This window comes from Chenopodium album, chromosome 3 (genome assembly GCF_948465745.1).
Source record: "Chenopodium album chromosome 3, dcCheAlbu1.1, whole genome shotgun sequence".
Lineage (NCBI taxonomy): Eukaryota > Viridiplantae > Streptophyta > Magnoliopsida > Caryophyllales > Amaranthaceae > Chenopodium > Chenopodium album.
The window spans coordinates 21,953,595-21,970,457 of record NC_137836.1 but is presented as its reverse complement, the minus strand read 5'-3'; the positions used below and the strand labels follow the sequence as shown (position 1 = coordinate 21,970,457).

Sequence of the window (16,863 nt, the reverse complement as noted above, 5' to 3'; positions counted from 1 at the left end):
GCACACATATCAAGCACTACTACAAAATTGGCCAAAGAGACCTGTTGAAATTAGCAAAAGAGACTGCATTGGAGGCGGTTCCTAGCGCAGCGGTCTCTTTGGCAAAGAGACTGCTTTGTTAAAAGCGGTCTCTAGAATGAGAAAGCTAAGACCGCCTCTTTAAGATAAGCGGTATGAACTTTGCGGAAATTAAGACTGCCTTTATAAGAAAAGCAGTCTCTATTTTCAAAAAAACTGAGACCGCCTATCTTATTTAGGCAGTCTCTTTTTTAAGAAAAGTGAGACCGCTTTTTAACTTAACGGGTCTCTTTGGTCACATTTTAAATAAAAAAAAATAGCTTATTAGATTTTTATAATTACAATTCATCAATATTAACATTATATACTACATAATTTTATTCATATTTTTCATGATCAAATACAAAGGAGAAAATTATTTCTTGTACGTACACTCCTCAAAAATTACGTACGTAGTACATATATAAAAAATTCAATACATGAAGAAAAAAAAATCTATAACTGATGACTTTTTTTTGTTAAAACAATAATAGAAGAAGCAAATTTTATTACTCAACCCCCTTATCGAAAGAAACAAGGGGAATTGAAGCAGGGAAGGTGGAGTAGTTGAACACTCATATCAGATGACACCTACAGCTTGCCAAACCCAGCATCAAAAGCATCTCTTAGGCCAAAAAAGATCGCAACCGATCTATCTTCGCTGACACTTCCCACCTAACAAGCGATTTGCCTCCAGTCATCATCACATGAAACTTGAGATTTCTATGTAAAAAAAAAATTAAAAAAGCAATATTATTATCCAGAAATAAATCAGAACAATTATAAAGGAATGAAAAAAAGGAAAAACGAAAATTAAAAAATCAAGGTACAAAATAAAATTCGTTTATAATTAAAAAAAATGATAAATTGTTTAATTTAACTAATGAAATACGAGATCTAAAATAAAAGTTGTTTAAAATGATAAATGAACAAAAAATCAAAGCAAGAAAAAAAAAACTAATTTTAAAACAAGCTAAAGAACAATTCATCAGGAAAATCTCTAAAGAAATTTTAAAAAAATAATAATCGAAATTGAAAATGATAATAGAAATATAAAATCAAATGCGAACTTAACAATGACGAAAAATACCAGATCTGACTCCATACGAAAGAAATTGAGCGATAATAACGAAAAATACTAGATCTGACTATGATAGATGTTTTCAAAACAAAAATTTCTTAAAAAAATGGCGAAAATTGGTTTTAAAACAAAAACATTAACAAGCAAAATAATAATAAAAAAACAATAATCTATTACCATGGCTAAACGAAAAATCGGAGGGCTTTTTGATTTTTTAACAAAAAAATGTTAAAAAGCAATTATTATAAGAAATTCAGACTTTTAATTAAGAAAATATGACTGAAAAAAAAAGGAAATTTTTTTTGAAACCTCCTTTTAAAAGCACTTTTTTGTGAAAAACCTCCTTATAAAAATATTTTTGTGAGATCATACCTTAATCAAAATTTTTTTTACAAAATCATACCTTTGGACGGAAAACGGGGTCAAACCCCGTTTTCAGACATTGACTACCCACGTGAATCTCACGTGATCGATGAAAACCCACCCAAGCTAATATTTCCCCAAATTTTCCCTCGAAGTACTCTGTTCCTCTTCCTTCTTCTGTTCTTTCCTCTCTTTCCAATTAAACCCAATTTATTCCCTTTCATTACTTCGATTTGTGCAAGGATCTTCAATTAAGCCAGTTAATTTTCGAAATTTAATTTGGAACTGAATTTATGTAAATTAGGGCTGATTATGAGTTAAGGTTAATTTGAAAAACTAGGGTTCTTAAATTGAATCGTTCCTTAATTTTTTTTTGTTTTTGCAGCATGATTGAGGGGGGGTCAAAAGTGTCATTGTGGAAATTTTACTTAACACTAACATTATAAAAATCAGAAATTTTACCTGTCTTTTTGGATGATTATGTAACTGATCCCCTCACCTTGCTTCCTTGTTGTAGCTGCTTTCATTTTCATACCCAAGGCAAAGAAATGCAAGGACGAATTCAATTACCACACTAAAGTTGGTAGTTAATAACAAATGTAAGAAAGAGAGACAAGTTTCACTTACTCTTTTGCGAGGGATGGGAATTCAATTTCAACCTGCCATGGCAGAGTCGCAACAGAGAACAGTAATTGCAAGGAGATAATTGGGTTTAATTGGAAAGAGGGGGAAGAACAGTGAACAGAGTAATTCGATGGAAAATTTTGGGGAAAAATAAGCTTGGGTGGATTTTCGTCGACCACGTGAGATGCACGTGGGTAGTCAACGCCTGAAAACGGGGTTTGACCCCGTTTTTCGTTCAAAGGTATGATTTTGTAAAAAAAAAAAATTTGATTAAGGTATGATCTCATAAAATTATTTTTATAAAGAGGTTTTTCATAAAAAAGTGCTTTTAAAAGGAGGTTTCTGACAAAAATTTTTAAAAAAAAATGAACATCAAATAACTAGAACTTAAAGATCTACTCAAATAAACTTGTAGATAACTAGAAGATGAAAGAAAAAAACCCTATTTTTTGCACCAGATCTAAGAGAAAAAAAAAATGAAAAAGGGAATCGAAGAACTCTCACCAATCAAGGAATCGAAGAATTTAATTTCCATAATAATTTTGCTCTCTTTCTTTTGTCATTCCTCTTTCCTTTTTTTTGTTAACGGCTACTCGAATTGAATCATATCACTGCTATTTGGTTAGGGTTTGAAGGAGGAGAGAGAAAGACACGAGAGAAGAGGAGAAAGGAAATGAAATGGGCTGGGGTAACTTAATTGGTAGGGAAGAGGAGAGAGAAGTTAAAAAGAGAAAAAGTAAGTGGCGGTGGAACCTAAAAATAAGAGACCCGTCTTAAATGTTAACAGGTCTATCTATAAAAAAACAAGAGACCGGTTTTCTAAATAAGCGATCTCTGGTTTATTTTTGATAAATCATTTTTTTTTTCAAAAAAACACAAGAGACCCGTCGTCTTAAATAACCGGTCTCTCAAATATTTTTACCATTCCAACCAATAAAGTTAGAGATTCGTTATTAATAATAAACGGTCTCTTGGATCAAAGAGACCGCTTATGTAGATAACAGGTCTTATATATTGGGTCTCTTTGGCCAATTTTGTAGTAGTGAAGGAAGGTCGGTAAATAATGTCAAAAGACAAATGTACCCTTGCCCACTACCTCTGCCAACTAACCCTTACCCCCGTTTCCATTATTGAAATCACCACCACAACAACCTACGTTGCCGGATTTAGTACCACAACCACCTCCAAAAGATAGCCATCCACGTGCGGCGTCAATATCTATATTTGATTTGCTTCCAAGTGCCAGATTAAAGTGACAAGACCCACACTTCAACAAATCAACAACCACCATTGTACATACCACCAGATTTGCATACTTGAGCAAATTTACCAAAGTTAAAATACCCACACCACCAACAACCGCACATACTTGAGCAAAAGTTTAAGAGTTGAGAGCTTGTAGGTTGAATTTGACTATGGTGCGTGGTTTCAGATCTGAAATAACCATCCAAATTCGACCTCCATGGCTTTGACTTTGATAAACTTAATAAAGAGTCGAGGCTTGTGCGGTGAAGATGAGAGTGGGTGACTTGTTCAGGGAGGAGAGTCGTCAATGACGCAGCAAAGGTAGAGGTGACCGAGATAGGGTGATTAATGCGGGGAGGAAGGTCGAGGGTTTTTCCAGTGAAGATGAGAGATACAGGTGGTGAACTATTGATTGATGTTTGGCAGTGCTTCAAAAATAAGGGTGGCAATGACGGTGGTTTCCATGGACAACTTGGAGGAGAAAAGGTGGTTTCAAAATCTATGGGTTTTGGCAAGTGATTGAGGTGAGAGAAGATGATAAGGATATGGTGGGTAAATGATGTTGAAAAGATGAGGGTAAATAATAAGTAAAAAGTATAGTGTTAAAGTTGCCAAATAAGGAAACAGGTCAAGTAAAAAGAAGCTTTCCAAAAAGGAATACAGGTCAAGTAATAAAGAACGGAGGAATTATAAAATATTAGATTAATCCCTTCATAGCATATATGCATTAGAAATTGCACATTGTAATACAATCAAACTTATTACAAATTAATAGTTACACTTAAAATAAAAGTTATCATAAAAGTTGATAAAGATATCATTAAATTGATCAACTTACAATAAAATTAGCAAGTATGTCTTAATTATAAGGCCATGTTCACTTTACCTTAAAATAAATAATATTATGTTCATTTTAGTTCAGGGAATATAATTTCAGTTCAATAAAAATAAGTTAGTTCAGTAAAAATAAATTTAGTTTAATAAAAATAGTTTCATTTCAATTCAACAAAAATAAGTTCAATTTAGTAAAATTCAGTATCTTTAAAGAATAAATATAATAGAAAATCAGTAAAATAATAATAATAATAATAATAATAATAATTTCAGTTCAACAAAAATAATTTCAATTCAGCAAAAATAATTTAAGTTCAGCAAAAATAACAATTTGTGTTCAGTAAAAATAATTTCAGTTCAGCAAAAATAAGGTGAAATAAACGGGGCCTAAATAGTTAAATATTTCGGAAATGAAATAGTAGAAAACAAAGTTAAATATAGAAATGGACATAGTAAGAAACTTGAAGTAAACGCACAACACAAGTCTTGTGAATAAAACCAAATAGAAAAAGTCTCTAGTTTGTACGTCCTTCTCTTGGCCTTTCTTCCCTCGCTTTCGAGTCTATTTAGCTCCAACTTTGTCTTTCTTATATACTCTTCCACCTTACATGATCAAGTCTTGTTTATTTCGTCAACCCAACTTCCATATCATATATACCCCAACTAATCCACCTTACCATATAAACAACAATAAAAAAAATATAAAGAAGTTAAGTATGAATAAGGAAGGCAGGTTGATGGTGGTTGTGTTGGTGGTGATAGCCGTTGCAACGCGATGTACTAGTGGGAGGTTTGTGGTGGAGAAGAACAGCGTAACGGTGTTGCAACCGTATAGTTTAAAGGCAAAGCATGATGGTTCAATAGCAAATTTTGGAGTACCAGAGTATGGAGGATCAATGGTGGGTTCAGTGGTTTATCCTGATCATAATATTAATGCTTGTAAGAGTTTTGATGGTGTTAAGCCTTTTAAATCTCATACCTCAAGACCTAGTTTTCTCCTTGTTGATCGTGGAGGTTTGTTTTCCTTGTACCATTTTCCTTTGATCGTTTGCTTTTAAGTTGATTATTGACTTTTACTAGTACTCCTTAGCTCTTAATTTAAGTCAATGCAAATTTTCAAACCCCTTATTTTACGTTTGCTCCATTTGAAATATCCCAGGTGTCGTGTGCTGATGTAAATATAAATATTTTGTAAATATAGTTACACATAATTAATGATACTATCGCTAAAAAAATATATTTTGAAAATGTCATAAAAAATGGTTAAGTATCCAAAGAATTAGTCATTACAGTAATTTTAATCAAATTAATGTCGTCAGTGGAGGGCCTCGTGTTGAAAAAGTAAATAATTTCTGTATCAGGGTAGTGCTAACAACTCAAATTGAAGTATTGAACTCAAATTGTTCATATAAGGTAGTAATAAAAAAATACAGAGTAATAATAATATAATAAAATGTGTGCTATAAAATGTGGTTTTCTCTACAAGTTTTCCTGCATAATCCTAATTAAATAAGATGGATAATACGTAGTATATTAAACCAATGTTAAAGGTTTGAAGAATTTCATTTGATAAGAAGCAAGTAGCAACACAAGCAAAGGTGAAAATTGTAAAATACTCCCTTCGTTTTTAAATTACTTGTTCCATTTCTTAATGCGCGAAGTTGTAGGAGAAATTAGAGAAGTAATAAAATATGAAGGTAGTGGGGTAGGTGGAAAAATAAAAAATTGTAAAAAGCAAAAGTAGTGGAGAGAATTGAAGTAGAAAAAATATGAAATTAATAAAATAAGATTTATGTTGAGTCCATTAGGTGAGAGAAATAAATTAAACTTTGTCAAAAAAATGAATTAAATATTGTAAAAGCTTTCCAAATAAGGAAACGACGTAAGTATTTAAAAACGACCGAAAAAGGAAAGTGGAGTAAGTATTTAAAAACGGAAAAAATAATAGATATTTTTTTTGTAGGCCAATTGGAAAATTAAAAAAAAAAAAAAAGTATTAGATATTTAAATACCTTCTAATAAGAGAGTGAGGGATAACTCAAGTGGTTAGAACTCCCCTCCCGATTCCAGGTGATCCAGGGATCGATTGTCATTTACCTTTGAAGGAAATCTAGGCTATCTAGCAATAATAAATTAAAATAAAAGCTATAGATTGTAAAATGGAATTATCATTAGGAAAAATACACTTTAATAATCCCAAATATGGGGATGTACTTTTAATAATCTCAGCTAAAGTTTATTATCTAATGATCCTAAGGCCCCGTTCTTTAGAGCTGCTCTGCTCTACTGAACCCTGCTCTGCTCAAATCAAGTCTGCTTTGCTCTATTTTCAAATAATAATTAATATTCAATAATAATAATAATTTGTGTTGATGATAATAATTTATTATTTTGAATAATTTTAATAATTATTAATATTAAAAATAATTTTAATAATTAATAATATTAATAATAGTAATAATTATCAATAATAATATTTAATAATTCAAACTATTAAGAATTAATATTTAGTAATATTAATAATTTCTAATAATTAAAACAATTCTTTCAAATAAATAAATAAATAATAATAATAACGATTTCTTTTAATAAACATTTGATATTAGAATCATAATGTGTAGAATTATTTTATGTGGGTATTGATTGTTAGTTCATTGAGTTGAATTATTTTTCAAATCTTTCCATACAATTTAAGAATTAAAAAAAAAAAAAAAAAAAAAAAAAAAAAAAAAAAAAAAAGAGGTTATTTTCAAGTAGTACTTTGTATATCATTATTATTTTGAGGGTTAAAAAATATATAATTAAGCCATTTTTATAAGTAAAATTATTATTACTCATTAAATCATTTTATTTTAAAATTTTTGTGAAATAAATATAAGTAAACCGTTGTCTTTAATTTTTCTACTATTAATATATGTTAAATATGGTACACATTTATTTATATTTTCACTCACCTAAATCAATGGTATACTCACTTAATAATAATAGTAATAATAATAGTAATAATAATAACAACAATAATAATAGTAATAGTAGTAATAGTAATAGTAATAGTAGTAGTGGTGATAATAATATTAATAATAATAATAATAATAACAGTAGTAGTAGTAGTAGTAATAATAATAATAATAATAATAATAATAATAATAATAATAATAATAATAATAATAATAATAATAATGATGTTAAAATTTGCATAATAATAACGTTAAAATTTGCTTTGCTCGGCTCGTCTCTGCTATCCTGAAATTTGTTATGCTCTGCTCTGATCTGCCAGTAGCTCAAAAGAACAAGACCTAACTATGGGGTCAGTTTGTCTCCAATTGTTCCAATGACCGGTGACCTGTTGAACGAGTTTTTTTTTTTAATAGCCACGTGTCAATACGTGAGTGGTCAAAATAAAATTTTTTCAATAAAACATATAACAAAAAATTAAAATAAAAATAAAAAAAATCCCAAAACCTAGCCACCCATTCTACCCACCAACACCACCACTGCTACCACTCGCCACCACAACACAAAAACATCAGCCCACCAATAACACCGCAGCCCTCCAACAGAAGCCGCGCCACCCACCGCAACCCCCGTTTTCCACACCCACCACCGCAACAATCACCAACCTCGCATCTTCTCTACACAAACGTCCACCCACCACTAGCCATCTCCAATTCACCTGATCGTCACACACAATCAATCACAGCCCCTAAAACCATCAGCCACAGCTACCAGTCCAAACGCCTACTAAACCGCAACAATAGTTCAGTCCGTCAACCGCCACAATTGCACAAAATGACGCAACAACTTCTGGAATGAGCGATTCTGCGGTGGGTGGGTGATTTCGGGGGTCGGGGATGGGTGATAGAGGGCCGATCAGCCGTTTTCGATGGTTAAGGGGGTTGGCCGGTCGATTTCTGGCATGGTTAGGGCCTTAGAGGGTGGGTTAAGGTTCCGACGATGTTCGGGGTTGGGAAGAGGGATTACGTGCAGTGGGATTACGGTGGTCATGCTGGGGGTAAAGCCTGCGCCAGCGACCGGGGGAGAGGGGTTCTGGGCATCAGCCGGTGCCGGAGGCAGGGGGGTAAGGCTGCTGGGAGTGGTGGCAGCGGGTTTTCGTTTATTTTATTTTATTTTTTCATTATTTTTTGACCAATCATGGGTTAACACTTGGCTTGATAACCTGTAATAAAAGGTTGTTGACTAGGGATGTCAATATTAAGTGGATATCCACTAACCCGCTCCACCCGCAATAAATAAATGGATGAAAACCCGAATTAAATGGATGAAAAGCGGGTGACGGATGAAGCGGATGATGGATCGGATCGGATATGGATGATACTTTTTTCACCCGCTAATCATCCACCCACCCGTTTAACATATATTAATTTTTTAATCTAAGAATTTTAATAATAAAATATGAAATGTGCAAGAAAATTATATGTATTTTTTTGTTGCAAATTAATTTTTCAAACAATATATTGTTATTGTTTCCTTTTTAATTAATAAAATTAATAAAACTATTGTACAAATAACCGAAAATTAAAGTTATTGAGTTTTTTTTCAACTTTAATACTCATCCATTAGTCATCTGCTCCACCCGTTTCATCCGCGGATGATGGACGGATGGATATGGATGATGGGTGAAGCGGATGATGGATGAATGTGGATGGAGCGATTAGAGTAATGGATGGATGCGGGTGAAGCTCCACCCGATCCGAATCCGATCCATTGCCATCTCTATTGTTGACTACTTTGTTCTCATCGTTAGGATCATTCGATAATAAATCTTAGTTGAAATTATTAAAAGTAAATGGTCGGATTATTAAAGTGTATTTTTCCTCATCATTAAGCATAATGATCGAATTGTGATTTATTTCGAGTATTCTTAGATTAATACCAATAATTAAGAAATATATTTAACGTTTATGTGTAATGCCCTATTCTCTTCACCTTAAAAAAAATAATATTAAGTAAAAATAATTTCAGTTTAGTAAAAATAAGTTCAGTTCAGTAAAATTAATTTCAATTCAGTAAAAATAATTTCAGTTCAGTAAAAATAAGTTCAGTTCAGTAAAATTCAGTTTTCTTAAAGAAGAATTATAATAGAAAATCAGTAAAAATAATTTCAGTTCACTAAAAATAATTTCAGTTCAGAAAATTAAGTTCAGTTCAGAAAAATAAGTTCAGCTCAGTAAAAATAATTTCAGTTCAGCAAAATTAAGGTGAATCAAATAGGGCCTAAGTGTATAGTCCTTTATATATAAAAACGTGATTTATCTCGAGTATTCTTGGATTAATACCTAATTCAGAAATATATTGAACATTTAGTTGATAAATGTGTAAGTGTATAACCCTTTATGCGTAATGGTGCAAATTTTGTTTTCACTCCCAAGATAAGCAATCAGTTCCTAATTATATAAACTATCAAGTATCAAATTCAAATGACGTGAACTTATAACTACCTACTCAACAACTCTTGATAATAGCTGCTGAACAACAATATAGGTATTTTTGTCAGAAAGGTGCTTAAGAGAAAACTTGAAAAGCTATCTCTCTAATGCTAAATTTAAATAAATCTTTAGAGTTTTGTTGATCTAATTCATTTGCTGCACTATCTTTATTCCTAATGCTTAATTTCATACATAATCTCATGATAAAAAATTTGACACACCCAAAGAGTTTAAATACAGTTTGTTTGTTTCAATGATAAATAATTTTAGAAGAAAAACGGACGTTTTACACATTAGGAGAGCTATTTTTCACCTTTGGAAAATTGTTTCCTACCCCTAAAAAAAAAAAAAAAAAAAAAAAACTAAAAATTGGGGGATAGCTCAAGTGGTTAAATCTTCCCTTCCAATATAGGAGATATTGGGGTCAATTCTCACCCCCGCCTTGTGGGTGAAATAAGAAAAAAAAAACATTGCTGAATTCATCTTAATTTTTTGTCAATAGAATGCTACTTTGCCCTAAAAGCATGGAATGCACAACAAGCTGGAGCAGCAGCAGTTTTGGTTGCAGATAGCATAGATGAAGACTTAATAACTATGGACTCGCCGGAGGAAAGTAGTGATGCAGATGGGTTCATTGATAAGCTTGAAGTCCCTTCTGTTCTCATAGAGAAAGACTTGGGCGATAGCTTAAAAGACGAATTGAAGAAGGGTAATGAAGTTGTGGTAAAACTAGACTGGTCAGAGGCAATGCCAAACCCAGACGGTCGGGTTGAATACGAGCTGTGGACTAACAGCAACGATGAATGTGGGATTCGATGCAAGGACCAGATGGATTTCATTAAGGACTTTAAGGGTCATGCACAGATTCTTGAAAAAGAGGGTTATACACTATTTACACCTCATTACATAACTTGGTATTGTCCTGAGCCATTTCTACTCAGCAGTCAGTGCAAGTCACAATGTATAAACCGCGGAAGGTATTGTGCTCCTGACCCTGAGCAGGATTTTGGGGAAGGATATGAGGGAAAGGATGTTGTGTTTGAGAATTTGAGGCAGCTTTGTGTTCATAATGTTGCGAAATCTGAGAACAGGTCATGGGTTTGGTGGGATTATGTTACTGATTTCCATATTCGATGTTCCATGAAGGAGAAGAAATACACTAAAACATGTGCTGAGGATGTCTTGAAGTCCCTTAGTAAGTCATTCTAGTCAAACTATTTCCTTAGAAGTTTTTAGTTCTGAGACTTGTGAAATTTTGATCTGCTAATGTGTTTTTGCCTAATTAAATGCTGCTCTCATTCCAATAGATCTTCCAATTGATAAAATTATAAAGTGCATGGGAAATCCAGAAGCTGATGCAGATAATAAAATATTGAAAAATGAACAAGACAAGCAGGTATCATTACTTTAGCAGTTTCAGAGAATATTGTTTAAAATGACATGGTACATTTTGAGCTATGACAATATAATGTTTTATCTCATTTTTAAAACAGATTGGAAAAGAATCACGCGGTGATATCACTATATTGCCCACATTGGTAATCAACGATGTGCAATACAGAGGTTGGTTTGCCTAGTTTGGTATCAATTTAAATTAGATTGCAGAGCGAGCTGCAGTGAATATTACTATACTAATGTTTCTCCTTCATGTTACCGATGTCTAAAGTGAAAAAGGTTTTATATTTGCATATATGAATGACTTTGTTGCTAATGAAGTTGCTTTCATTTGAGTCAAATATAACTTAGTCTGGCTAGAAATCATTGGTATCGAAGCATGGTCTAACTTAAGGATGCCCGTAATCAGCAGAGCTGCTTAATAATCTTCTTATCAAGCAGTTTTAATACAAAAGTGTTCGTTTTCTGATTCCTTTTACTTTCCTCTGCAGCATTCATTTTTATGTAATAAGTAGCTTTTTTTTTCTCCCCAACTTTTCCAGTTGTTTCTCTAATATTTCGAAATGACAAGGTTTTCCCTGCTTCTATATTAGTCGGGTTTTGTTAATGTAAATGAATTACTTTCATCTGTTTGATGCACAAGCCATGCCTAACACTTGAACAAATGCATCTTATTACTCAAAATAAACCTTGTGCATAAACAAATTGATCGAAAGACCCTAGATTCTCATCTATGTGTACCATTTTGCTAGGCAAATTGGAGAGAAGTGCTGTACTGAAAGCCGTATGTTCTGCCTTCAAGGAAACAACTGATCCACTAATTTGTTTGTCAGGAGGTTCATCTGCAAGTCCCTATCTAAACTCGCAAAAACTTTAGCTCAGTTTCTGCTATTCACATTTAATTTTGCTGTAAAAATAACCTGCAGGAATTGAGACTAACGAGTGTCTTGAAAACAATGGCGGATGCTGGCAGGACACACAAGCCAACATCACAGCCTGCAAGGTATTAGGTTTTCTTCAGGTCATAGCTTAGTTGTTTCCTTATGTTTCAGAGCTGTTCTTATAACAGATAATTATTTACTTAACTTCTACCAGGACACATTCCGAGGAAAAGTTTGCGAATGTCCTCTTGTAGCTGGAGTTCAGTATCAAGGAGATGGTTATACAACTTGCAAAGGTAATCTGCATTACAAATTTACAACGATATCTGTTTATACTTCCATAAAAATTGTCACAAACCAGAATCTATTACTAGTACTAAACTAGTAAAATTATGATAGTAACTGTAAGATCATATTACAGAACTGTACATAACACAATGAACACAATACAAGTTATTAAGCAATTCAGATTTTCTTCTCTTCTACTAAGAAAATTTTTTGTGGGAGAGAACTATAAATTGCACCAAAAGTCAGACAATAATGACATCAATGCATATTTGAAATTCCAGTTTCATTTTTAACTTATGAAAGATTATTTTACCAAAATAGTTTAATATAACTAGGTCATTAAGGTTGATACAATTTTTTTTTTTTTTTTTTTTTGAATAACAAAAATATTTCATTAATTAAAAGTCATATGACATCTACAATATAGATTCGACGTTAACAAATACATAAGACATTGAATCAAATAATATTTTCCTTCATAAAAACTACGATCATTGAGTAGATCTTGCATTGTTGGAACATCTCCCGCTTATATCGCTGGAAAATACAGCCTTGTTGGAGAGACAATCCAACGATCTTTTGTAGCCGTGAGGATGTTTTTTTTCTTCTAATTCATCTGTTTGCATTCGAAAACTTGATTACTTTTTCACCAACAAAATAATTTCACGACAATCCATTAGATATAATATCATGGATTCAAAACTAAGAAATTTCTCCCTCGAAAGAGGAGCTAAGCCTTGTCTTTTGAAGGAGGTCGAAAAACCCTTGTCTTTCGAAGGAGGTCGGAAACCCTTTCTTTCGAGAGAGAAAAGTTTCTCCCAAAAGGAGGAAGCATTATTATAAAACCTAAAAAAACTTTAAAGAAACTAGGATTGGGGCTTTCCACTAAAACCGATAGAAGCCCTTTTAAAATTTAACAATGGAGGCTAGGGTTTTGGAGAGAGAGGAGAGAAGGTATGACGTTTCTTTTTTTGTTTCTCTCTAATAAAATATTACTTATTGGAGCCGTTGCTAAGGTTGATACAATTCTAAACAAAAGCTTTCACCAGCTTCTTGTTTTCTCAGGTGATTAAGGCTAAATAGATTAAACATGTTATTAAGGTTAATAGTTTAGTATGAAGTATTTGTTTAGTCAAGAAAACAAGTTAAATAATCTATATCGGCTTAATTAAATACGCAGTACTTCATAATCTAAATCCTCTAGTTTGTGTCCTCTCTTGTTGGTTTAGTCTTTCTTCTCATCATAATAACAAATGGCACTAAAAAAGGCTCAACCTAATCAGAAACTGAAGGGCACTACAAATACATTCCAGATTTCATTTTCATACTTCTCATAAGGTGTTTGGTTAACATAATTAAGGTATCAGGTATAGGTTTAGAATGATTTAAACCCATATCTTATTTTGTTTTATGATTTTAAGAGTTTCAAACTCATGCTTTAAACCAAACGCCCCTTTAAAGGGAATCCAAGTTTGTTAAAACTTGTTATATGACATGTTGATGGTTGTAGCTGCTATCAAGTTCCACAGTCTCTTTTGTACTATCAAGCATGTTTCCTTTTTACAGCTCATGGACCGGGCCGATGTAACATAAACAATGGTGGTTGCTGGTCAGAAACAAGGAATGGCAAGACTTTCTCGGCTTGTTCAGTTCAGTGAATCTAATTGTTCTGTCATACTGTTTCTCTTTTGTAAAAATCAGATTCAAATTCAATCCATTATGAATCTCATGAGGACTGTGTAAATTTCTGTATTTTTTTTAACTTACCCTTCGAATGTAATTCAGGCATTAGATCTTTCTGGCTGCAATTGCCCGGAAGGCTTCCGTGGAGATGGCCACAAGTGTGATGGTTGCCACCTCAGTCCTCTTCTGCCTTCCAATCAATCTTAAGCTATTAGACAAGTTCTAACAATTTTATTTTTTTTTCAAATGCCAGACATTGATGAATGCAAGGAGCACGCTGCTTGCCAGTGCGCTGGATGCAGCTGCAAGAATACATGGGGTGGTTATGATTGCAAGTGCGGAGGAAATCGCTTGTACATGAAGGATCAAGACACATGCATAGGTAAATTTCGCTATCTTTTATACACCCGAAGCACACATCAGTTAAGATGCTAAAAATTTTATTTACAGAAAGAAGCTCCTCGAAATCTGGATGGTTCCCAACTGTTATACTCCTAGCAGTCTTGGCTGGTTTCGGCTCAGCTGGGTATATATTTTACAAGTACAGACTCAGGGTAACTCTTAGTAATTGCTCTTTGCTTATAATTATAGTATCTTGAATCATCAATGCCTAATTACGATATTCTGATTATGGCATCGGAAAGGCTGACATAACTTCTCATTTCATATGCAGTCTTACATGGACTCTGAGATAATGGCTATCATGTCCCAGTATATGCCCCTTCACAGTCAAAATCCCAGAAATGCTGAAACCCAAAACTCGGAGATTGAACCTCTACAGCAACAATCTTCAGTTTGAACCAACTAAAATGTAGAAGAACGAGTTTTGATGTGTAGATACATGAAGGAGATACATAACGTTCTAGAGCATTCATAGTTGGTTGATAATCCAAAACACAATTATGTACACGATAATGAGCTTTTTTCTCATCGCATGTAATGTATATACTCGTAGCACTGTTGGAGTAAAACAAATGATAACACGATATTATACACGATTTATATGTGATATTTGGTCATGTTTTATTGTGTTTTCTTCATTCTCTTAATCTTTTTGAGCTATTATTCTTCCTATTTCGATATTGCTCTTCTCGGTTTGTTTGTTTTTGTTTTTATAGGAATAGGGCTCGATTTGCGTGGAATTTATTTTAATCGTGAGATATTTCTTTATATGGAGCGTTTCTAGCACCAATGGAGCATCAATGAAGCATTTAGGCAGCCTACTCCACAGCTCGGTTGTGGCGTGCAATCTGTTGGCCAGAACCTGGTTGTGGGCGTCTATATTGGAGCAAGGGAGAGGCGAAGGCAGCCCGCTCCACACCCTGGTTGTGGCGGTTTTCTTCGTGCCACAACCTACCTGTGGCAGCTCGTTTCGGTGGCGTTTGAGAGTCCTATCTAGATAAAAATATCTACTTTTATGCTAGGATATAAATAGGTTTTAGATAATCTTTTATTTATCACTTTATCACTTTTTCAGATATTATTTTAGACTTCTTTTTGGGTATTACGTTCTTCCATATTATTTTCTAGGGTTTTGCTTTCAAGATTCAAGATTTCATAATTAATTCCAAGTATTGATTTCTTCTCTCAATTCTCTTATTTTATTATTGTTAATTATGTTTTCTTTATTGATTATTATTCTTGATTTCATTAATATGTGTGAGTAGTTTCCCTATTCTAAGATCTAGCGGAACCCGAATATGATTAATGCTTGATTTAATTCTTTAAATTCTCTAATGATGATTGCAATTGATATGCTTAATTGATTGTGCTCATGCCAATACTAGATTAGGGATAATTGGTATTGTTATTAATCCATTGTTTTAATCGCAACGTGAGTTGGGTTTTGACAGGTTTGAATAAATCAATTAAGGGTTTGAAGTTCATCACGGGAGTAGTTGAATGGATGATTAGGAAGTTAGAGTAATGTGCTCAAGGTCTTTAATTTACATGATTCCACGAAAGTAGGCTTGATTGTGATTAGAGAAGCCATTGATAACTCGGGAGAGACCATTGGTACTATTTAGGGATTACTTTTCCTCTTTAATCAATTGAATTATATATTAGGGGTAGAACTATTATTGCATTAATTGTATTCGTGGTAATGCTCGATCTTGGATGTTTTTAGTATTTGATTATCATTTTTTTTTAGTTTAATCGTCGCTCTTGATATTTAGTTATTAATTCTCAATATTTGTTTTGGTTACTTGCTTAGTATTTACTTGAGTCTATTTAATTAGTTGAACCATAGTCTCTTGGGATCCGACCCTTGCTTGCCCGTCTACATAGTAGGGGTCTAGTTAGGTTTATTTTTGTTAGGTACGCAACACGCCTATCAAATTTTGGCGCCGTTGCCGGGACTAACGGTTTCATTCTAGTTATTTGTGATTCGTTTTTACTAAGCATATATTTTGTTGCTTCGGCTATTGTTCCTTGTGTCTTTGATATCTCGTTTTAGTTTCTTTGTTGCATGCAAACTCGAAGTTCAGGTTCAGATGATTTAACACCTTTTGATTCTGAGATCGAAGCTACTGCAAGAAGACGAAGAGGTAGAAGGAGGAAAAATCAAATTACAAGAAACATGGTCGACCCGGGAACAAAATCTCTTTTGGAGTATGGTATTCCGGATATAACAACCGGATTCCTCTCCAGTGTTGTTAGACCACCTGTCACTGCTCAGAGTTTCGAGTTGAAGCCCCAATTCATACAGTTCATCTCCAATAATTCTTTTGCGAGCTCACCGAATGATTGTCCTGTGACTCATATTGATAGTTTCTTGGAAAAGTGTGACACCATTAAGCTCAATGGTGTCACTGATGATGCTATTAGATTACGACTTTTCCCTTTTTCACTACGGGATAGAGCCAGGGAGTGGTTACGAGATGAAGGTATTGGTTCTTTTGATACGTGGGACAAGCTTGCCAAGGCCTTTCTAGTCAAATTCTTGGGGCAAGAGAAAACCGCA

At 33.3% G+C, this 16,863-nt stretch overlaps 1 protein-coding gene and 1 long non-coding RNA gene across 3 annotated transcripts; one reads left to right on the top strand and one right to left on the bottom strand.

Annotated features, from left to right (window-relative positions):
• Positions 1-370: 370 nt before the first annotated feature.
• On the bottom strand, positions 371-2,879 carry LOC145612583 (uncharacterized). The gene is made up of 3 exons (XR_014106650.1): positions 2,129-2,879; positions 1,964-2,018; positions 371-780 (listed from the first exon to the last, which is right to left on the bottom strand). It is a non-coding gene; the product is annotated as an uncharacterized LOC145612583 (long non-coding RNA).
• Positions 2,880-4,814: 1,935 nt separating this feature from the next.
• LOC145623896 (vacuolar-sorting receptor 6-like) lies at positions 4,815-14,938 on the top strand. Of its 2 annotated transcripts, none has more exons than XM_081676806.1 (12): positions 4,815-5,218; positions 10,154-10,846; positions 10,959-11,047; positions 11,145-11,214; positions 11,799-11,882; positions 11,973-12,049; positions 12,142-12,223; positions 13,782-13,864; positions 14,001-14,064; positions 14,152-14,280; positions 14,349-14,439; positions 14,572-14,938. In XM_081676806.1, exons 1-12 carry the CDS (start codon positions 4,921-4,923, stop codon positions 14,591-14,593), a joined length of 1,782 nt encoding a protein of 593 aa, XP_081532932.1. In that variant the 5' UTR covers positions 4,815-4,920; the 3' UTR covers positions 14,594-14,938. The 2 variants fall into 2 exon arrangements, with proteins under 2 accessions (XP_081532932.1, XP_081532931.1); XM_081676805.1 differs by having other exon boundaries at positions 4,818-5,218; positions 14,349-14,452.
• The last annotated feature ends 1,925 nt before the right edge of the window (positions 14,939-16,863 follow it).